The sequence below is a fragment of the Prosopis cineraria genome, unplaced genomic scaffold (assembly GCF_029017545.1).
Source record: "Prosopis cineraria cultivar Desert tree isolate PC_DT_omini unplaced genomic scaffold, ASM2901754v1 PC7, whole genome shotgun sequence".
Classification (NCBI taxonomy): Eukaryota; Viridiplantae; Streptophyta; class Magnoliopsida; order Fabales; family Fabaceae; genus Prosopis; species Prosopis cineraria.
This window is the reverse complement of record NW_026555338.1, coordinates 4,463,336-4,487,329: the sequence shown is the minus strand read 5'-3', so window position 1 is coordinate 4,487,329 and position 23,994 is coordinate 4,463,336. Positions and strand designations below refer to the sequence as shown.

Here is a 23,994-nt window from a genome sequence, read left to right as displayed (position 1 = left end):
TTCCCTTTTAATGAATGTGAACTACTCTTTAGCCAAAGGTTTGGTGAAAATATATGCTAGTTACTTAGTAGTAGGCACAAATTCTAGTATCATATCATTCTTTTGCACATTATCTCTTAAGAAATGATGTGTTATGTCAATATGCTTCTTGAATGTTAAATGGGATACTTGGCTAAGTTGATAGTGCTGGTGTTATCACATCTAATTGGAATTTCCTTGAGATGAACTTCCAAATCTTCTAATTGCTATTTTAACCATAGAATTTGTGCATAATAGCTTCTAGCCACCAAGTATTCAACTTCACATAATAATAAGGACACACTATTTTGTTTCTTCCTGAACCACGATATTAATAAGCCACTAAAGAATTGACAAGTTCTATTTATGCTCTTCCTATTTGTCTTGTATCCTCCATGATCATCATTTAAATAAGTGATCAATTCAAGCTTTTCTCCTTTTAGAAACCAAAGTCCTCACTATATAGTTCCATTCAAATACTTGAAGATTCTTTTCATAGCCTTTAAATGAGATTCTCTAGGATCAGCTTGAAATCTACCACACATACAAAAACTAAATATGATATTAGCTCTGCTAGCAGTTAAGTAGAGCAGTGATCTAATCATCTACCTGAATTTTGATTGATCTTCTTTCTTTCCTTTTTCATCCTTATCCATCTTGATTAACGCACTTATAAGTATGTTGCTTGGATTTGAATTTTTGAATCCAAACTTTTCTTCAATAGTTCATGAGTGTACTTGGTTTGGCTTATGAAGATCTTATCCCTCATTTGCTTGATTTATAATCTGAGAAAGAAGTTCAGATCTCCCATCATAGACATCTCGAATTCACTTTGCATAATCTTAGCAAATTTCCCACAAAGAACCTCATTAGTAGCTCAAAAAATAATATTATCAACATAAATCTAAACTATAAGGATATCACAAGCTTCAATTTGATAGAACAGTATTTTATCTACCATTCCTCTTTTGAAATTGTTATTCAATAGAAAAGTACTTAACCTATCATACCAAGCTCTTGGTACTTGCTTCAGTCTATACAATGCTTTCTTTAATTTGTAGACATAGTTTGGCATTGATGGATCCTCAAATCTTGGAGGTTGTTTTACATAAACTTTTTCATTGATTAAACCATACAAGAATGCACTTTTGACATCCATTTGATAAAGTTTAAAATTTTTAATGGAAGCAAAAGCAAGTAAAAGTTTAATAGCCTCAAGTCTAGCAACAGGAGCAAAGGTTTCATCATAATCAATATCTTCTTCTTGATTATAATCTTTGGCTACTAGCCTAGCCTTATTTCTTACCAAAATACCAATTTTATCAAGTTTTTTCTAAAGATCAATTTCATCCCAATTACAGGATGATCACTTAGTCTAGGTACTAAGTCCCAAACATGACTTCTCTCAAACTGGTTTAACTCTTCTTGCATTGCTATGAACTAATATTCATTAAATAAGGCTTCATTGATTCATAGGGTTCAATATTAGAAAGAAATGTACTGAAATTGCATACTTCTCTAAGTGAACCTCTTGTTCTAACTCTATCACCAACTTCTCTAATGACTTGATCAATAGGATATGACTTGCTATATTTCTAACCTTTTAGAAGATTATTTGTCTCTCCACTTTGTTCATTAGTCATGGTATCATTGTTAGTTTGATTTTCATCCTTTTCTTTCAGTGAGAGATCATCAAGAGAAAGATTTATAGTTTCTTCTTCCTTATTCTCATTTGATAAGGATTTATCAAATCTAACATAAATTGACTCTTCAACAAATAAAGTTCTTTTGTAAAGACTCTAAAAGCTTTGCTAAAATTCCAAGAATTTGTATAGTCAAGAGGTAACAAACTTCTATACTAAAATTCAAGTAAATATGACTTTGTTGGATGTTGTTAACAATTTCCACAAATATGCTAAATTCTTTAACGATTATTGCACTAATAAGAGAAAGTTCATTGCTAATGCTAGAGTACAATTACCTCATTTTATTAGTGCAATCATGAAGCCACAATTACCTATTAAGTGTAAAGACCTCGGATGCATCTGGACTTTACCATACCAGACATAATATCAAAGTTACAACCCTCAATTTGTTTTCAAAATGAAAGATCCCAACTTCAAAAAAAAAAATATTTCTTAAGAAAAAAAGGCTAGCGAAAGTGTGAACGCCATATCGTGATGTAAAGAAACATAAACATTTTCTTAAAAAATGTGTCATGCGTCACTGCATGAACCACCATGCGCCTTAGTAGGTGGCACAGAGTAACGTGCTCTAATTTTGTGTTGTGCGTTACGGCTTCCATACCATGTGCCGCGGTGCATGTATCAAATTTTGCTATCAGCTATCTAATACGAACTTCTACCATATACCATTTCCATACTCGACATTCGATTAGGTGATTCAACCACCCACATGAAGCTTTTAACATGTTCTATCTAATGAGGTAAGTTTGGACATGATCCAATGGTTTGTTCTAAAATTGGATACTTGGGTGCAAAAAGTCACTTTTTCTTTCAAAACTTGCACCCTAAGTGTTTAGTATTTTATTCTTTATCCTATTAAACTACTTTAAACCAAGTCCAATAGGACTATATACACCTAATTGATACATTATATTGCATATAGCACATCACATACACATCTTGACCTCTCAATGCCACATTATACACTTGCGGACTTATATGAGGCACAAACATATAACTGCATACACTTGTTCCACATTTAAGCATCTGACTCTTACATATAAGGCTATGCCTCACTATATGGTTGGAAATCACAAATATACTTGACTTATATAAATGGGGCCAAGCCTCACCATTTGGTCAAGATTCACACATATACATATATTTTCACAACAAAATCACATTCATTATCATGGAAAAAGTTACATAACATAATAAAAACTTGCTTGGACAGTATTTAGGTTTACCCACGTATTCATAACTATGATACAGTCGACGAGATACAATACAATATACATAAGTAAGATCTTACAACAAAACCATAAACTCACTTTCTATACACATATGTATCTTATTTGGCAACTCAACATTCAACAATACTATTATACATTCATTATACTCAATAATAGTCATACCACTACCAATTAAAACTACTCTTTCCTTGCTTTTTCTTGGCATTCTCACACTCTCTTCACCTATATACAAAGGTAATGAAGTGAGACTTACATCCCAGTAACTTGAATAAACCCTAAATACCAATTAATTAGTAAAATCATAAACAAGAGATAAAGTAGCATGGATTTCAATAAAATAGTATAAATAGCATATACATGAAATCATACTTAACCAATCCACTATGCTCATGCACTCCTAGTTCCTATTATTGGAGTAAGTTCAATGCTTGAACTAAGACTTCTAGCCTTATACAAAATAGGGCTCACCAAACCACTATCTCATCCTAGGTATCATTAGTAACACTTAATGCTTAGACTATTAGGACTTCCTAGCCTTACATAAATTAGGACCATAACCTCCTACCTTAGTTTAGGATACACTCATGGATCATTCTCCTAGGTCCTTCTTGGCAAAGCAAGCTTTACACTTAAGACCTTCATGATTTTTTAGCCTTACACAATGTAGAGCCGCGAGTCCCTACCTTAGTTTAGGGTACACTAGCAAATACAAAGGCACATGTCTATGCATAAATCTCTTCACATACATTTCAAGCATCACTCACACACATACATGCATATTCTTTTGCAATATTGCTACTTTATCAATTCATAAAATAGAATGCATATAACTTATATAAAATATTTGTAAATAATTTCACAAACTAAAAAATAAAAAGGTTACTTCAGTTACCTTTTACCATTATTACCAAGTGTTACCATTCTTGCTAAACTTGTAACATCCTAAATTTCTAATCCTGCATTAATGAATAACTAGAGATGCATTAGTGATTTAGTATGGGATTAGGGTTTTGAGTGGTGAAGTGTTATATTGACTCATTGGAATGTTATATGAACAGATATGAGTAGAAAAGTGGAGTCTCGGAGTAGAGCATGTGAGCATAGTGAGGATTTCCCTTACTACACCACGTGGCTTGGCGGGTGATAGATATGCCGAGGCGCATGTAGCAGAAATTAGATTAATAGGGATGTGTCTAGCTCAAAAAATAGAAGGGAGAAACATGGGAGGAAAGGTCTGGTGTGAAGAAGAGTAAAGGTTAAGCTAGGGCAAGGTAAATTAGGAGCAAAGATGGTGTGTCTAACATGTTACTTATTGGGTAAGTCACGTACTGCCTTAACCTTCGAATCTACTCTATTTTCTCTTAGTTCTAACTAGTGAGAAATTGAATTTGGGAGTTTTAAGGAGCTAATTTCTTACCCAATAGTAATAAAAAGGTTCTTTGGAACTAAACTAGTGCTTTATGACTGGTTAAAGTCAAAACAATAAAGTTTTGAAGTTGTAAGCAAGAATTACCCTAATTTAGAGAGAGAGTAGTGAGAGAAAATTACTAGAAAATGTTAAAGCTTGGAATGAAGGGTGATCAATGGTAATGTGCGTAATCAAGTGTGAACTGTGGATTTAATAGCAATTAGGTGTTTAAATATGATAATTGGCACTTTTGTCAATAAAGAAATTGACTTTAGGTTGCCAATTTTGTGTAGATTATAGTGTGTGATGTGTGAATTTCAAGAGAGGAGTTGAATATGGTTGAAGTTACATAGGTAACCCTTTCTATCGAATAGAAGGGTTGAGGTAACCATATAGTTTATTATGTTTATTAACTGTTATAACTGTGTAAAAGTGAATATCAAATGATAAATTGTGAATTTATGAGTTTTATGAATGATTGTTATTGAAACGATTTTTAGCATGAACTTTGCATTGTGAAATGAATTTGAAAAATTATTGATTTCAATTACATATATGATATAGAAGTATATATATTTTGGAAAGGTGTATAAGTAGTGGAAGTTGTGAAAGAGCATGATCATAGGGGGTGGGAGTTCACCCAGGATATATATAAGGTTATGTGTGTGGAGATATATATAAGTAAAAAATTCATATGGTCGAGCTAGCACTATAGGACAATCGGAACAGCATTATACGGGCTGTTATAATGGGTAATTTGGTATAGCATACTATAGGACTGTTACCATGAGACATCCGGGCAGTTTGGCAACTCCCTAGTGCCTATTATGGTGTAGTTAGGAGTCAACAACACCTTTATCACAATTGTGTAAAGAGGAAAACCATAGTCCATAAGTGAGTTAGATTACCTTTAGCCTGGTATTTCTACCATCGAAAGTGAGCTCTAGCTAACAAGTGGTTGAACTAGAAGAGCCTATGGTTTTGTGTCAGGGAGCTTTAGAGGACTAGTGGATAGTTGATTATGCTAATGTATAAAAGTAATTGAAACGTGATTTATATATGAAAGTGATGATTTAGTTATGATATACTATATATATGTGTGCTATAAGATGATTTCAATTACTTTGGCATGGTTATTTATGGTAATAGACATTTAATGAACTATATTTAGTTATTGAGATTTTTATCTCACATGTGGTTATTCACATTTTCAGGTTCAGGGTGCTAGTGGTTTGAAGGAAAAAGACATTGGCTGAGTTGAGATATCTCACTAAGCCTTTGTAAGGTTTTTGTGTAATGAATTTGGTTGTCATTAGTTTTGTATATGTATAAGTTGCATAGGACTTGTACATGTGCATAAGATATGATTGCGGTATGTTTTTGTGATTTTGAACTCCTTAGCCCTTGTATAAGTGTGAATGATGAAATGACTGGATGGACTAGTGGATGGATGTAATTATGTGTGAATATGAAATGGGTAGGGACTATCCGTAGTTATTTAGCCCTAGTTAAGATTAAAGAAATAAAATATGAATTTGGCTTAAAGGGTAAAATGGGCATTTTGCAGGCCAAGTTTGTGTATTTGTGTTATTTTGTATATGTATATGGTCAATTAGGTGTGTTATGTCCATTTGGATATGGTCAAGGCCCAAAAAGTGGCTAATGACATTTTGTTTTGAATTGAGACATTTAAGTGACAAAAATTTGACAGAAATTGGTCAAAATGCACTTCAGTGTTCAATTTTTGATAGAAATATTAGATGGGGATGAAACTAGTGTCATTAGTTAGATTTTGAGACAAGCTTCGTGTAGGCACTTGAACCATCCCAATCAAACATCACATGTGGAAATGACGTGCATCTAAATTTCATATCAGAAACTACCATTTGACAGCAAATTCAGGTGTGTATGTTGTGGCGCATGTACTCGCATGCCACAGCACATGGCATAAGGCGAATGATTATGGCCTCTGTGCTACATGCCGTGGTGCATGTGGCACGAGCTGTGGTGCACAATGCAAAATTGCACTTTTGTTTTTCTTGAATGCACAAGTTTTCATGATTTTTAATATACTAATTCTAAATGCTTCAATGTGTATGTATTTGTGTATGGAGTTAAATAAATAATAAAATGATTTCTAGAAATCTTTTCTTTAGAATTCTAATGCTTTCAACACTTGCAATTTAAATGTTTTTGAAGTAATTAGCAATTTTGTAGTGGAGCATATGGTAATGTCAATAAGGGCATTACAATTTAGTTGGTATCAGTTTCTCTAGTGTCTTAATCTGGTTCTGTGCTTGTTTGTGCATTCATTCTAGTTTTTGGCAACTTGTATATTATTCATTACACCTATTCTTTCCCTTTTGCTTAATTTTTATGTTACTTTCATCCTTAGGAGGGGAGAAAATGAGAAGAAGAGGTACTTGGGCTACACATAGTACTTAAGTATCACGGCGTCCGGTAGAGAATGAACTTGTTCCTAAGGTTCAACTGGATGTGTCTCAACAAGCTGATAGAAGAGATGGCTTGTTAGAAGAATTAAGAGATATGATGATTGATATCCAGCAAATAGTTAGAGACCATGATGTGTTATTCAGGGGAAGAGACCAAGCAAAGGAAAGAGCAAATCAAGAGAGGCCAATACCTAAAAATATTCATAGTAGACCTGAGCTGCCTCAAGCTTCGAGTAGTAGACAGACTATGGGAGTTGCTATAGATCTATTTATTGACTAAGCCTGTAAGACATATGTAAGGTTCAGTCTACCTACCTTTAATAGCAGTATGAAAGAAGGAGAAGCCAAATAGTAGATTGAGCACCTCGAGAAATATTTGAGGTGGTGACCTACAGTTCAGAGCAGAAAGTGACCTTAGCTACGGTCCAGCTAGTTGGAGTAGCCAAGTGATGGTGGGATTTAGTAAGGCCAACTAGTGGCGTTGTAATATCCTCCTCCTATTATCCTACAATTAAAACCCAAATCCCAAGAAATTAAGAAAATGAGACGATAGTAATGATTAAATATAAAATTCTCATTGGTTAATAAAATGGGATTCTCAAGGTTATAAATCAAAAGTCCAATCAAGTCTAGTAAAGAGGCCAAACAAAGTTCACATTTATATGAAAGCATGGGATTAACACATAAGTAGTTACATAGGTACAAAATCTGGAATAAGAAAAATTATGAAAAATTAAAAGGCATGCACCGCGGCTTATTGAATATATGCTGCGGCATGTTTGCCTCCATTACATGCACTGCGATGCAAATGCACGAACTTTGATAGTGAATTTTGCTGTCAATTTAATAGCTTTAAGGCTAACTTCTAACACGCCCTAAATCTCCATCCGACGTCTGAATGACATGAATTAGGATTCTACGGAAAGCTCTTTCCGGGCTCTAACTAATGAAATTAGTCTCAAGCTCAAATCATTTTTAAAATAGAAATTGGACACCTTTTTCAAATCCTACACTATTATAACAATTTTCACAAACTTGGATGTCTAAAACAAATACTGAAGACCATAAGCCACTAACAACAATATGACCACACTTACATCATCAACACCAACTCGTGTAATGCACCATGAGCCATGAAATATTTTCAAATTAAATTTTTACTACTCAACCCCTTGAACTAAAAAATATAGGAAGGGGGGGTTGGTCACAATTTCACCAAGATTTCCCCAAATATCACATGAAATCCACTACCCACACTTGCATTAGTATTTTGGCCCTATCATCATAATACAATAAAATCAAATCTCTCCTTAGAGCCTAAAATACCATTACAATTTACATTCACTTAATGCAAGTAAGTAACAAAAAGGAAAATTCTAGTTGGCAATTGAAAATGTCATACACATAAATTACCCAAAAATAAGGAGGCCTATTACAGAAGATACATGGTCTTAAGCCTCAGGTTGTTTTTCTTTGTCTCTACTTCTTGAGCTATTTTCTATAATATTGAAGATAATAAGGTGAGTACAGCTACTCAGTAACCAAGTTCTGACTAGCCCATACTAATGCATGACATCTAGTTTAAATGCAAGTGGCAATTATTATTAATACTCTAACCCATATGAGATATTTAAAAACTTAATATGTACAGTTCAGCTCACATAATAGCAACTACTTGAAAAATATTGCTTTTAGCACTTTTTATAGAGATAGAGTTGATCAAGCAAATTATTAACAAGCATAATAGTAAAAATTAATACTCAACTCCAAATGCCATCATTATGGATTTAATATAGACAACAAGTGCCTTTACTCACTATATGCATGATCACACCTCCCTTTTCACCTCCTTATTCCTCTGACTCAAAACCGTGAGCTATAACTTAATGGGATATTCTATATTCTTTGACTTCCTTAGCCTAAACACTTGTGAGAGGCTTACTTAGCCAAGGCGTACCCAACTCACTTATGGATTACGGTTTCCCCCATTTCTTACAAAATAGGGTGTCATACACCCTAAACTAGCTTCCTCATTGAACTGGTGGATAGCTAACTAGGTTCGAGTCCCTTGTTAAACTAGTAGGATGATATGGATAGAATTAATTTAGACAATCTATCACACAGATGGGGCCTTACCACATGGATTTCTCATCTATATCGCTTCCTAGGCAAACTCTCGCCTCAAGATCATGCAATAGACATTCATGCCATAACTCACACATATACAATTCTTAGAACTTCATATTACACAATCATTGGACTCTTCAAACACATTTCATAGAACTTCAAAACCCAATAAGATATTGAACTCCCAAATCACAATCATTGTACCTCACATTTTTTAAGATCATTAAACTTTATCATTACACAATCATTGAACTTCTCAAACACAATTCATGGAACTTCAAACCAAACAAGTCGTTGAACTCTCAAATCATAATCATTATACCTCACACTTTTTAAAATCATTGAACTTTATCATTACACAATCATTGAACTTCTCAATTTGTAAAGATCATTGCACTCCCAATGTATATTAATACGAAAATCCACCACTACTATTCTCAAGGAAAACTTTGCATCATAAGGCATACAACTCTCAAATTGGATCTAGTGGATCTCTTGACAAATTAAGGCTTACTTGCAGTTTCTCTAGTTTTTTATATTTCAATAATAATTCATAAATCAATAAACTAATAGACATACATAAGTACAAGATAGAATTCCCCTGATTACCTCAAACCTTTGAGAGGTCAAAGGCTTCACCCCTCAATTATTCATTCTCGAAGCTTTCAAAGAAGCTTGAATGGTGCCAATAGTAATTACACTACAAGTATGTACCATACAAAACATCAATATCTATTTTTAAGCTATTTTTCACTAGCATTTTCATCATTTCTTAATACTCAAGCTTTATCCTAAACTCATGTACAAGTACCCATAAGGTTTCTCAGCTTCGTTAACTCTCATTTATAATATTAAGCTCTTAAATGGGCATTAATGAAGCCACATTATTCCCAACCACCAAATTTATAGGAATTTCAGACATTTAATGTCACCAATCATCATAAAATCATAAATATCAAGTTTACTTAGCTCAACCTACCCCCATTAACTCTATTTAAGTCAATGGTGTGTTAGCATGCATGCCCCACGGCGGACCAACCCCATGCCGCAGCACGTGGCACAGAACCACTCCCTTCAGAAATTATTCCTCTTCTATCCCTAAGTGACCTGATTCTCTTTTAGACCCGTGTTTGAAACTGAAATCAAGGTCAAACACGCCTGTTAGACCTCTCTGACCACACACCTCAAAGATCCTCTTTGCTAAGCTTTTTAAGCTTAATTAATCTGGATTTAAAATTGGGAATGTTACAATTCTCCTCTCCTTTTAGGAATTTTATCCCCAAAATTCATAAAAATAGCTCAAAACATACCTCGAGGGAACAAATGAGGGTATAGTTGTCTCATTCTCTCATTAATCACCCATACAATATCTTTAAGAGTCATTCCTTTCCATATCACTTTAACTAAAAGAATGATCTTATTCATCAACTGCTTCTCTTTCACATCTTCTATTCTCTCAGGCTCGGTTCGATAAGTCAAGTTCCCCTGTAACTCAACATCTTTAGGTTCAATTATGTGAGACGGGTCAGGTTAATACTTCTTTAATTAAGAGACATGCAACACATCGTGCACGCCTGCGAGATGAGGTGGCAACGCCATCCGGTAAACAAGTGTCCCAATTTGCTCTAGGATTTCAAAGGGACCAACGAAATGTAGAGTTAACTTCTTAACTTGAATTGATCTCCCAATGCCTGTCATTGGCGTAACCTTTAAGAAAACATGGTCACCCACCTCAAATTTTAATGATTTTCTCCATTTGTTAGCATAACTTTTCTGTCGACTCTGAGCCGTCAAAAGCTTCTGGTGAATCACTTCTATTTTATGAGTGGTCTGATCCACTAAATCAGGACCCAAAATGCTCTTCTCACTTAACTCGGTCCAACAAAGTGGTGATCGACACTTTCTCCCATATAAAGCTTCGTAAGGAGCCATCTGGATGCTCGAGTGAAAATTGTTGTTATATGCAAATTCTGCTAATAGTAAGTGTGTATCCTAGCTACCAGTCTACTCAATAGCAAAAGCTCTGAGCATATCCTCCAGTGTCTGATTCATTCTCTCAGTTTGACCATCTGTCTGGGGATAATAAGCAGTACTAAATTTCAATTTTATCCCCATAGCTTGATTCAAAACTTTCTAAAATTTTGACATGAACTTTAGATCACGATTTGATAATATATCCTCAAGGACTTCGTACAATCTTACTATTTCTTGTAAGTACACCTTAGCAAACTTTTCCATAGGATAATCCACTCTAATAGCCAGAAAGGGGGTTGACTTTGTAAGTCTATCCACAATGACCCAGATAGCATCATAGCCCACTTGAGTACAAGGTAAACCCGTGATGAAATCCATTAAAATGCTATCCCACTTCCACTCTGGAATTTCTAACAGTTGTAACATATTAGGTAGTTTTTGATGTTCAATTTTGACTTTCTGACAAGTTAAGCACTTTGACACGTAATTGATCACATCACGCTTCATACCATGCCACTAACAATACTTCCTCATATCTTAGTACATCTTGGTAGTACCAAGGTGAATGGTAAACTTACTTTGGTAAGCTTATGATAGTATAGTGTCTTTGATCTCCTTAATGTCAGGAACATAAACACAATTATGATACATCATAAAACCATCATCATTGAAGCTAAACTATGAAGTCCGTTTCTCTTCAATATTCTTCTGAATTTCTAGTAGGTATTAGTCTTTCAATTGTGCTTCTCGTAATTCCTTCCAAAACTCATTAGTAACTACCAAGGTGTTCAAATTAAGCACAGCAAAAACAGGCACATTTTGACATATACTAGAGAAATCCTTTAGTAATTTTTGTTCATGTATCATTATACAAGCCACGTGTACTGTCTTCCTACTTAATGCATCAATGACTATATTGGCCTTACCTAGATGGTATTTCAGCTTAAAATTGTAATCTCTCAAAAATTCCATTCATCTCTACTGTCTCATGTTCAACTCTTTCTAATTAATCAGATATTTGAGACTCTTATGGTCACTAAACACTTTAAACTGTGAGCCATAAAGATAATGTCTCTAAATCTTTAGAGTAAAAACAACAGCTACTAACTCAAGGTCATGAGTAGGGTAATTTTCCTTATATGGCCTCAATTGTCTAGATGCATAGGCTACAACCTTATGATCTTGCATTAGTACACATCCCAAACCCTTGAGTGATGCATCTGTGTACATTATGTATGACCATTTTAGATCTAGAATTGTTAACATTGGTGCTATCGTCAACTTATCATTTAACGTCTGAAATGCTACTTCAAACTTCTCAGTTCATACAAACGGCTGATCCTTTTTAGTCAACTTAGTCAAAATAGAGGCTATTTGTGAAAACCCCTGAATAAACCTTTGATAGTAATTGGCTAACCCTAAGAAACTTCTTATCTCCATTACTGAGGTAGGTCTCTCCCGCAGATATACTGTCAGCGAATATCACATGACTGAGAAATTTCACTTCCTAAAGCCAAAAATCATGCTTGCTTAATTTCACATATAGTTTGTGTTCTTTTAACACTTGCAACATGATTCTCAAATGCTTAGCATGTTCTTCTTCATCCTTAGAGTAGACCAGGATATTGTCAATAAACACAACTATAAATTTATTCAAGTAGGGTCTAAAAATCTAGTTCATATAATCTATGAAGATTGTTGGCGTATTTGTCATTCCAAAAGGCATCACTAAGAATTCATAATGCCCGTATCTCAACCCAAAAGCTATTTTGGGTATGTCCTCAGACTTCACCCTCAGTTGATAGTAATAAGATCTCAAGTCGATCTTGGAAAACACGGTTGATCCGACAAGCTGGTCAAGCAAATCATCTATCTGAGGCAGTATATATTTATTCTTGATTGATTATTCAACTATTGGTAATCGATACACAATCTTAAACTTCCATCCTTTTTCTTCAAAATAGTATAGGCAAACCCCAAGGGGATATAATTGGTCTAATGAATCCTTTCTCTGGTAGTTCCTCTAATTGCTTCTTTAATTCTTCTAGCTCTAATAGAGCCATATGATATGGAGCCTTAGAGATGGGTTTAGTTCTTGGCCCCAGGTCAATAGAGAATTCGATCTCCCTTTTCGGTGGTAAGCCAGACATCTCATCGGCAAACACTTCTAGAAATTCACTTACAACTCTAATCTCGTCAAGAGTACCATTATACTCTCCAAAGGCTGAAAAGAACACTAAAAACATTTGACACCCTTCACAGTCTTAACTCTTAATTTACATGGCAAACAAAAATATGGGTATCTCAAGATTCAGTATAGAGTTAGTATCCTCAGAGACTGCAAGAGTTGCATTACACACTGGTAGAGAAACTATCTTCTTTTTACAGTTTACTATCGCTTCGTTAGTCGACAACCAATCTATCCCAACAATCACATCAATCCCCAACATAGGCAATCTCATTTCAACTTTCAAACATGCACGGCTAGTTTTCACAAAAGCTCCAACCGACATAGAAACATTCATCAACACAAGCAATTCAATCACAAGCAACTTTAACTTTTCTACACACTCATTTGAAATAAAAGAGTAAGTAGCACTTGAATCAAATAAAGTAGGGATCTCAGTATCACAGAGAGAAATAGTACCTCTAATAAGCTTTAGAGAAGCTTCAGCTTCTTCCTTGGACAAGGCAAAGACACGACCAGGAATAGGAGACCTCTAGTCATGTGCACTAGCATGCTCAGGATAGTATCATGCTATGTGGCCCACCTTATTACATTTAAAGCATGTCCAATACTCCCCCTTATGATACTTCCTATACTTGTTGCATTGTAGAGCTCTTATAGGTCTAATAATAGGAGGGGCAAATTCCTATCTTGAAGTCTGGTTCTGACCTCCCATACCTCTGGGTGCATTGTTCTTGGACTGGGATACCTTAGATTAAAATCCCTTTTGAAAACAATTCCTAGCACCCCAGTACTAAACCCTCGGGATGATCTTGAACCAAAATCGATCTTCTTGCTCACTCCGCTAGTGGGACCCGTAAATGAAGAAAAAAGACCCTGATTGTCTCGCTTCTTATGATCTACTAATTTACTTTTTCTAGCAATGGCCTAAAACTTATTGCACATCACCTCAGAGGAAGTGATCTCAAAGGTTTCCAATTGCCTATTATACTTAGGCTGCATCTTATCTAAGAACTGCTCAACTTTCTACTCCTCATCATCATGATGTCTCAAATAGGTTGAATACTTTAACAATTTATTGAACTTGACAATGAACTCTTCTTCATTCATATTACCTTGTTGTAGGCAATGAAACTCAGATTCCTTCTCTACTCGAAAGGTAGATAGGAAATAATGAGTGAAAAATCTCCTCTTGAATTCCTTCCATGTAAGTAAGGAGCCATCAGCTAGCCTTGCACTCTCCCACCATTGTTTGGTGGCATCCTCTAGCATGAAAGTATCTAAAAGTACCAGCTGCTCTATGGTGTAGGTCATCGCAGAGAATATAGTCTCCAACCGATCTATCTACTTCTCACCAGCTCTATCCTCCATAGAACCACTAAAATGAGGAGGATTCAACCTCGTGAATCTCTTGAGTGTGTAGTCAATAGAACCCTCATATTCCTTCTCAGTCAGCCTCATAGAACACATTAGCCTCTTAGGTGCACTCTGCTCATATTACTCCTCATCTTTATGCCCTTGTACGTCTTCTAGCATCTCAACTCTTTTCTTCTTTTTAAGGTTACCTCCTGTTTTATCAACCGTGCTACTACACCCTTCTTTAGACTTCTTCTCAAGAATCTTATCATGATCATCCAATCTCTTCTCAATTCTCTCCATCATTGCTCTTAACTCGAGTAATAAATTATCCCCACCCGTGAAGCATACGAGTTGTTCTTGGTTTCATCTCGTTTCTACTTGTTCTTCTTCAATTGGAACTACTTCATTCTCCACTTCTACCGAAACTTCTTGCTCTCATCTGAATAGGTTTAATAGAACATTTTTTACTATGTGTCTTGTTTACACCATTCTCCTCTCCTATGGATGGAAGTCACCCCACAAAAGGAAAGGATCAGTGCTAGCTCAAGAGAGGAAAACAATATGTGTATAATGACAATTGACAACTCTTTATGCAAATGCATAAATAAACATGATTATGAAACATAATCCATATACCAGTACTCATAACTAGAGAAACTGATACCAAGTTGTAATAAACTTGGCTCTGATACCAAATTGTAATATCCTCCTCCCTTTATCTCACAATGAAAACCCAAATCACAAGAAATTAAAAAAAATTAGGCGATAGTAATGATTAAATACAAAATTCTTGTTGGTTAACAAAATGGGATCCCCAAGGTTATAAATTAAATGTCCAATCAAGTCTAGCAAAGAGGCCAAACAAAGTTCACATTTATGCGGAAGCATGGGATTAACACACAAGTGGTTATATAGGTACAAAAGTATGGAACAAGAAAAATTATGAAAAATTAAAAGGAGTGTGCCATAACTCGTTGAACATGCGCCGCCGTGTGTTCACCTATGTGACATGCACCACAACTCGTGATGCCTTACACTGTGGTGCAAATACATGAACTTTGACAGTGAATTCTACTATCAATTTGACAGCTTTTGGGCCAACTTCCAATGCACCCTAAATCTCTTTCCAATATCGGAATGACGTGAATTAGGAGTCTACAGAAATCTCTTTCTGGGCTCTAACTAGGGGCATTAGTCTCAGGCTCAAATCATTTTTAAAACAAAAATTGGACACCTTTTTCAAATCCTACAATATTATAACAATTTTCACAAACTCGGATGTCTAAAACAAATACTGAAGACCATAAGCCACTAACAACAATATGACCACACTCACATCATCAACAGCAACTCATACAATGCACCACGAGTCATGAAATATTTTTAAATAAAATTTTCACTACTCAACCCCTTGAACTCAAAAATATAGGAAGGGAGAGTTGGTGACAATTTCACCAAGATTTCCCCAAATATCACATAAAATCCACTACCCTCACTTGCATTAGTATTTTTGCTCTATCATCATAATACAATATAATCAACTCTCTCCTTAGGGCCCAAAATACCATTACAATTTACATTCAATTAATGTAAGAAAGGAACAAAAAGGAAAATCTTAGTTAGCAATCAAAATTGTCATACACATAAGTTACCCAAAAATAAGGAGGCTTATTACAGAAGACACGTGGTCTTAAGTCTTAGGTTATTTTCCTCTATCTCCACTTCTTGAGCTATTTCCTGTAATATTGAAGATAACGTGGTAAGTACAATAACTCAGTAACCAAAGTCTGACTAGCCCATACTAATACATGACATCTAGTTTAAATTCAAGTGAAAATTATTATTAATACTCTAACCTATGTGAGACACTTGAAAACTTAATATACATAGTTCAGCTCACATAATAGCAACTACTTAGAAAAGATCACTTTTAGCACTTTTTATAGAGATAGAGTTGATTAAGTAAATTATTGACAAGCATAATAGCAAAAATTAATACTCAACTCAAAATGCCATCATTATGGACTCAATATAGACAAAAAGTGCTTTTACTCACTATATGCATGATCACACCTCCCTTATCACCTCCTTATTCCTCTGAAACGAAACCGTGGTCTATAACTCAATGGTATAGTCTATATTCTTTGACTTCCCTAGCCTAAACACTTGTGAGGGCTTACCCGGCCAAGGAGTACCCGAATCACTTATGGATCTCAATTTTCCCCATTTCTCACACTATGGGGTGTCATATACCCTAGACTAACTTCCTTGTTGAACTGGTGGATAGATAGCTAGGTTTGAGTCTCTCATTGAACCAGTGAGATAGTTCCTCTTTGAACAAGTAGGACGATATGGATAGAATCAATCTAGGTAATCTGTCACATAGATGGGGCCTTACCATATAGATTTCTCATTTACTCCACTTCTTAGGCAAACTCTTGCCTCTCAAGATCATACAATGGACATTCATGCCATAACTCACACATACAATTCTTAAAACTTCATATTACACAATCATTGGACTCTTCAAATTCATTTCATGGAACTTCAAAACCCAACAAGACATTGAACTCCCAAATCACAATCATTGTACCTGACACTTAAATCATTGAACTTCATCATCACACAATCATTGAACTTCTCAAATACATTTCATGGAACTTCAAACCAAACAAGTCGTTGAACTCCCAAATCACAATCATTGTACCTCACACTTTTTAAAATCATTGAACTTCATCATTACACAATCATTGAACTTCTCAATTTGTAAAGATCATTACACTCCCAAGGAATATTAATATGAAAATCCACCACTATTGTTCTCAAGGAAAACTTTACATCATAAGACATACAACTCTCAAATTGGATCTAGTGGATCTCTTCACAAATTAAGCCATACTTGCATTTTCTCTAGTTTTTTTATATTTTAATAATAATTCATAAATCAACAAACCAATAGACACACACAAGAATAAGATAGAATTCTCCTAGTTACCTCAAACCTTTGAAAGGTCAAAGGTTTCACCCCTCAACTATTCATTCCCGAAGCTTCCAAGAAGCTTGAATGGTACCAATAGTAATTACACTACAAGCATTTTCCACGCAAAACATCAATATCTATTTTTGAGCTATTTTTTACCAGCATTTTTATCATTTTTTAATACTCAAGCTTTACTCTTAAAGTCATGTACAAGTACCCATAAGGTTTCTCAGCTTCGTTTAACTCTCATTTATAACATTAAGCTCTTAAATGGGCATTAATGAAGCCACATTATCTCCAACCACCAAATTTATGGGAATTTTGGATATTTAATATCCTCCAACTACCAATCATCATAAAATTATAAATATCAAGCTTACTTAGCTCAACCTAACCCCATTAATTCTATTTAAGTCAATGGGTTTAGATCCATAACCTCTATGAATCAAAAATCACCATTAGAAATCAAACCCTAACTTTTACTATCAAGAAAATGCAAGAAGAGAGGAAGATTTAAGCTAGGAGGCTTACCTTGGGGGTTTATGAGCTCCAAATTACTCCCAACAATTAGTTTCTTCAAACCCTAGGTTAGCTTTTTCTCTACTCCTTCATTCTCTTTTGATTTCTCCTCATTTTCACTTTAGATTCACAACTTAATACTATAAAATTCTACGGCGCATGGCATAGAAAGCTTCTCCCAAGCGTGTTGGCACGTATGCGCCATGGCGGACTAACCCCACGCTATGGTGTGTGGTACAGAACCACTCCCTTCAGAAATTCTTCCTCTTTTATCCCTGGGTGACCCAATTCTCCTTCAAACCCACGTTTGAAACTAAAATCGAGGTCAAACAAGCCCGTTAGACCTTTATGTCCATACAACTTAAAGATTTTCTTTACTAATCTTTTTAAGCTTAATTAGTCTATATTTAAAATTAGGGATGTTACAGGCGTGAGGTATTCTTGGGAAGAATTTAAGAGGGTGTTCTTTGACTATTACTTTCTAGCTTCTTTTCATACTGAGAAAGAAAAAGAATTCCATACATTCAGGTAGGGGGACTTGGATGAAGAGGAATTGATAAAGAGATTCAATGACTTGTCAACCTATTCTACCTATCTGTAGCACCACAATGACGCTAAGTAGAAGGCAGAACAGTTTTTAGAGGAGATGCATCCAGAGTACAAGCAACAAATTACTTTGTTCAACATTACTACTTATGGGGACATATGTCATAAGTTAAGAATAGCTATGAAGAGAGGCTGAGAAGAAGAGGGATAGTGTAGGAAGATTTACACCTTCTTTGGGTTTGTCAGGTGGCGTATCGAAGAAGCTCGTGTATAACTCAAGCAATTATGGTGCTTATAGGAAGAAGAGTTTTGGTAGAGGTCCTCAGACTTGATTAGTTTAGAGAGGGTCTATATAGAGAAGTACTGGGGTTAGAATTGGGCCTCAACAACCTTCAAGGCAACCCTCGACACACCAACTCCTATTTTTAGCACTGGAAGGTCACCCCAGTACAATATATGTGATAGATTCCATGTAGGAAAATGTTGGTCTTGTTTCAAGTATGGGAATTTAAGACATATAACCAAGTATTGCTCTGAAGGTGGAGCTAAGATGGCAGAACAGTGTACTACAGTTCCAGGATGAGTGTTTGCTATGACGCAAGAAGAGGCCAGAGCATCGCAAAACTTGATTAAAGATATTATTTCTATCTGTGGTAATAGAATTAAAGCTTTATTTGATTCGAGAGCTACATTTTCGTTCATCTCAGAAGAATATGTAGATAGATTGAAGTTAGAACTGAAAGAGCTACCTATGATAATTAAAGTGACTACGCCTTTTAGATCCACGAGTATTACTAGCAAAGTATGTTTGAAAGTTAAGATTGTATTTGCGGATGAAGTATCTGTGATCAATCTTATTTGCATTCCTATGAAAGGGATTGATGTGATAGTTGGTATGGATTGGTTAGCAGCTAATAATGTTATGCTAGATTGTGCCAGGAAGCTAGTCTCTTTGCCATTATCGTTGGTAGGAACTAGTTCTCTGAGTAACTTAGGTTTTTATTAGTGGTGTGAGTTAAGAAGCTAATTAAGCAAGGGTGTGATGCTTACATAGTAATTTGTACAGAAAATAGTGTATTATAGGGGTATTGAGAAGATTGGAGTGGTAAGTGAATTTCTTGAGATATCGTCCGAAGAGATATCTAGATTACCTCCAGAAAGAGAAGTTGAATTCTCAATAGATTTGGTTCCTGATACTGAGCTAATTTCTAAAGCCCCTTATCGGATGTCACCCTCAGAGCTCAATGAGTTAAAGAAGCAGATTGATGATTTGCTTAACAAAGGTTTTATCAGGTTGAGTGTATCACCTTGGGGTTTGCTGGTGTTATTTGTGAGAAAAAAGGATGATAGTTTGTAGATATGTTTCAACTACTGGAAATTGAATAAGATAACGGTGAAGAATAAGTACCCTTTACCCATGATTGATGATTTGTTAGATTAGTTGGCTATAGACTCAGTCTTTTTCAAGATTAACTTGAGGTCAGGGTATTATCAGTTGAAGGTTTCAGAGAAAGATGTACCTAAGACAGCCTTTCATATGCATTAAGGGCACTATAAGTTCCTTGTCATACCTTTTGGTCTAACCAATGCACTTATGATTTTCATGGATTACATGAACCATAGTTTTAGACCATATTTAGACTAGTTTGTTGCAGTTTTCATTGATGACATTCTAGTTTATTCAAAAGATGAGGAACAACATGACAAACATCTTAGGATTGTCCTTTAGATTCTTAAGGAGAATAAGCTCTATGCCAAGCTCAATAAGTGTGAGGTTTGGCTAAGAGAAGTTAGATTTTTAGGCCATATGGTATTAGCAAATGGGATTTCTGTTGATCCTCATAAAGTTGACACTGTGTTGAAATGGGAATGGCCTAGTTCAGTTATGGAGATTTAAATTTTTTTGGGATTAGCTGGATATTATTGAAGGTTTATCCAAGGTTTCTCTCATATTACTTCCCCATTAACGAAATTGACTCGAAAAGATCAACCTTTCATTTGGAATGATAGGTGTGAGACTACATTTCAGAAGTTAAAAGAAAAGTTGACTACTATACCTGCGTTAAAAATTCTAAATCTGAGATTACCATATGAGGTGTATACGGATGCTTCATTGAGAGGTTTGGGTTATGTATTGATGCAAGATAAACGAGTAGTGGCATATGCATCAAGATAAGTTGGCCACATGAAGAGAAATACTTGGCTCATAATTTAGAATTGATAGCAGTGGTTATTGCACTAAAGATTTGGCATCATTACTTGTTTGAGTCAATGTTTAGCATGTTCAGTGACCACAAGAGTTTAAAGTATCTAATGGATCATAAGGAATTAAATATGAGGCAAAGAAGATGGATGGAATTGCTTAAAGATTATAACTTTAAGTTAAAATATCATCTAGGGAAAGCTGATGTGGTAGCTAATGCATTAAGCAGGAAGTCGCTACACATAGCTAGTTTGATGGTCCAAGAACACAATCTAATTGAGTCTTTTATTGATTTTCAACAAGATGCGCCATTGAAAGCTTTAGTTAGTACTTATACTACTATGATCGATGATGATTTTTAAAAGGAATTAAGAATGGCGTAGCTAGAAGATGACTATCTTTTTAAGATTTGAGAAGAGGTTGAGTTGAATCTAACTAAGGATTTCAGTTTCAATGATGATGGATTCGTAGTTTATCGAGATAGAATTTGTGTGCCTAGTGATGGAGATTTGAGAAAGGTGATTCTAAATGAAGCACATTGCAGAAAGTACACTATTTACCCAGGAGCTACGAAGATATATTAGGATGATAAGCATTATTGGTGGTGGCCAGGAATGAAAAGGGAGGTGATTGAGTTTGCAGCACGGTGCTTGACTTATTAGAAAATGAAAATCAAGCACCAGAGTCTGGCTGAGACATTACAGCCATTGGAAATACCTAAGTTTTTATCCCTAGGTTACCAAGAACTCAGTTGGGACATAATGCTATTTAACTAATAGTTGACTAGTTGACAAAGTTAGCTCACTTTTTAGCTATTCAGATTAGTAATTCTCTAGAGAAATTGGCCAAGATTTATATCCGTGAGGTTGTACGTTTACATGGAGTGCCTAAGGATATAGTTTTTAATCAAGATCCATAATTCACATTAAGGTTATAGGGAGTGTTGCAAAGAGCCATGGGTACTACTGTGAAGTTTAGTACCGCTTACCATCCTCAGACTGATGGGCAAACTAAATGGACTATTCAAACTCTAGAAGATATGCTGCGATCTTATGTGCTAGAGTTGCATAGTAGTTAGGATAGCAACTTACCATTAGCTGAATTTACATATAACAATAGCTATCATTCCAGCAATCAAATGGCTCCGTATGAAGTTTTATATAGAAGAAAATGTAGATCACCTTTATGTTGAACTCAACTGAGTGAAAAAAGCATAGTGGGACCAAATATGGTAGATCAAACCACTTAGAAGATTGAGTTGATACTATAACATTTAAAAACTTCAAATCTAAAAAAATTGACTAAATAAGGGATAAATCAGTTAAAAATATGATTAATTAATTTAAATATTTTTTTGGGTTGCTAATTACATTTTTAGGTCATATTTGGCTCTAAATTTAGTTAGGATGACAATCGGATCAAGTCAGGTGGCATCGAGGGGTGCAAAATCAACATTTTGCTCGCTATGTCATAGAATTTTCTCTGAATAGATTAAGCCATAAGTCTATGTTTTGAAGATTTTTATTGACTCTAAAGGTTTGATTTAGGTTTATTGATCTTAGATATGTGGTAATATAAAGCTACTTTGTTGTTTAGTGAAAGTTGGATTAAGCCCTAACTTGATTATAGGGTTTTAAAGTGTGATAAGTTGAGATATTAAGTGCTATGATGTGATAGAGTTAGAGGGAGGCTTGAAGGGATTGTATGAACAAATTGTAATCTTGACAAGCCTATTTGTTGAGAATATAAGTGAGAAGTGGGAGAATTGGAAGGTTATTAGTAGCTAATAGTGCTTGTGTTAATTGAAAATTAATATATAGTACTTGTTGATATAGATTGTGATGTGAGAAGATTTGCCTTGACACAAAAAGAGATTTAGTACCATGAGTAACCCTTTTAGTAACAAAAAGATTGAGGTAACTAGATAATTTACATTATTTATTACCTTGTATAAGTTATTCTCAAGTTGTTTTATGATTTGTTCTGTATATATGTATAAATTTTGTAAAGATTAACTATTTTAGAAAATGAGTGGAGTATTGGTTTGTGAAATTCCATATTTTTGAAGTAAATGGTAAGATTTGTTATAATTATTTAGAAAATTGTTTATACATGATCAAGTTGAGATATGTAGTGAAATGTGGCATATTAGAGGGTGGAAGGTTATCCTAATAGAGTCAGTGAAGATTAAGTCCATATAGCACTATTGGCACCTTAGGATGCCAGGTGCAGCACTTACTCTCTTTAGTGCCCGAAAATAGGTGCGGTGTTGGAGATTTACTCCCCTTAGTACCCAAAAGGGTGTGGAGTTGGAGATTATGCTCCTTAGCATCCGTAGGATGAAGTATTGGAGTAACAACACCCTAATTACTTGTGATAGGGGGAACCAGTTGTCCAAAGGTGGTTTAAGACACCTTGGCCAGGTAGTCCTGCCATGGATGGTGAGCTTGAGGATCGTACATGTGGTTTGGTTCTGTGAAATAGCCTACCGGCTCAATATGGAGTATTGGAAGACTGGATTGTTAGGGATCATGCATGTAACTTGTGGTGATTTTATATGGTGTGGTTATTTTACTTATTTTAATGCTTGTTTATAGCTTTTCATGTTAATCAATAATGTACATTATCTTAGTTATTGAGATTTTTATCTCACCCCGTGGTTATCATCTACCAGGTTCTACCGCTGAGACTGAGCAAGGGCAGGAATTGAGCAAGGATTAGTAGATTTGCTACATCACAAATAGTAATACCTGATTTTGGTTTGAGTGGTGTACATAAACCTATATGGATGATATGATATGTTGCTAACTAGGAATGCATATCATTTTGATTAGTTGTACTTGTTTTATATTATGTTATTTCGTATTTTAGCCCAATACTGTGTATGATGTGAATATGTGGCAATTTTATAGTGATGGGTTAAAATACTATTACAAGTGCAAGGAATGTTTTATGTGGTGACAATGTATATGTAGTATATTATGTGGCAATAGAGGCCAAATAGTATATATGGTGTTGATTTGGTATTTTGGCTATATTGGGTGAAATGGCCATTGAGTAGCTGAATTTTGTGTTTGATATGTTTTTGTGTGTTTGAATGCTCAATCAAATGTATTTTAGTCCATTATACTTGGTTCAAGCCTCACAATGGGTTAATGGTATAAGTTATGAGTTTTTGGTACTTGAATGGTTGAAAATTGCTTTAAAAATTGACTTTTACATCCAAGTGTCTAAAATTCTCATACGGTGTCAAATCGTAACGAAACTTATACCATTAGTTA

At 35.0% G+C, this 23,994-nt stretch overlaps 1 protein-coding gene across 1 annotated transcript; it reads left to right on the top strand.

Annotated features, from left to right (window-relative positions):
* Positions 1-19,102: 19,102 nt before the first annotated feature.
* Positions 19,103-19,867, top strand: LOC129316431 (uncharacterized). Its single transcript, XM_054960861.1, has 2 exons — positions 19,103-19,477; positions 19,577-19,867. Exons 1-2 carry the CDS (start codon positions 19,103-19,105, stop codon positions 19,865-19,867), a joined length of 666 nt encoding a protein of 221 aa, XP_054816836.1.
* The last annotated feature ends 4,127 nt before the right edge of the window (positions 19,868-23,994 follow it).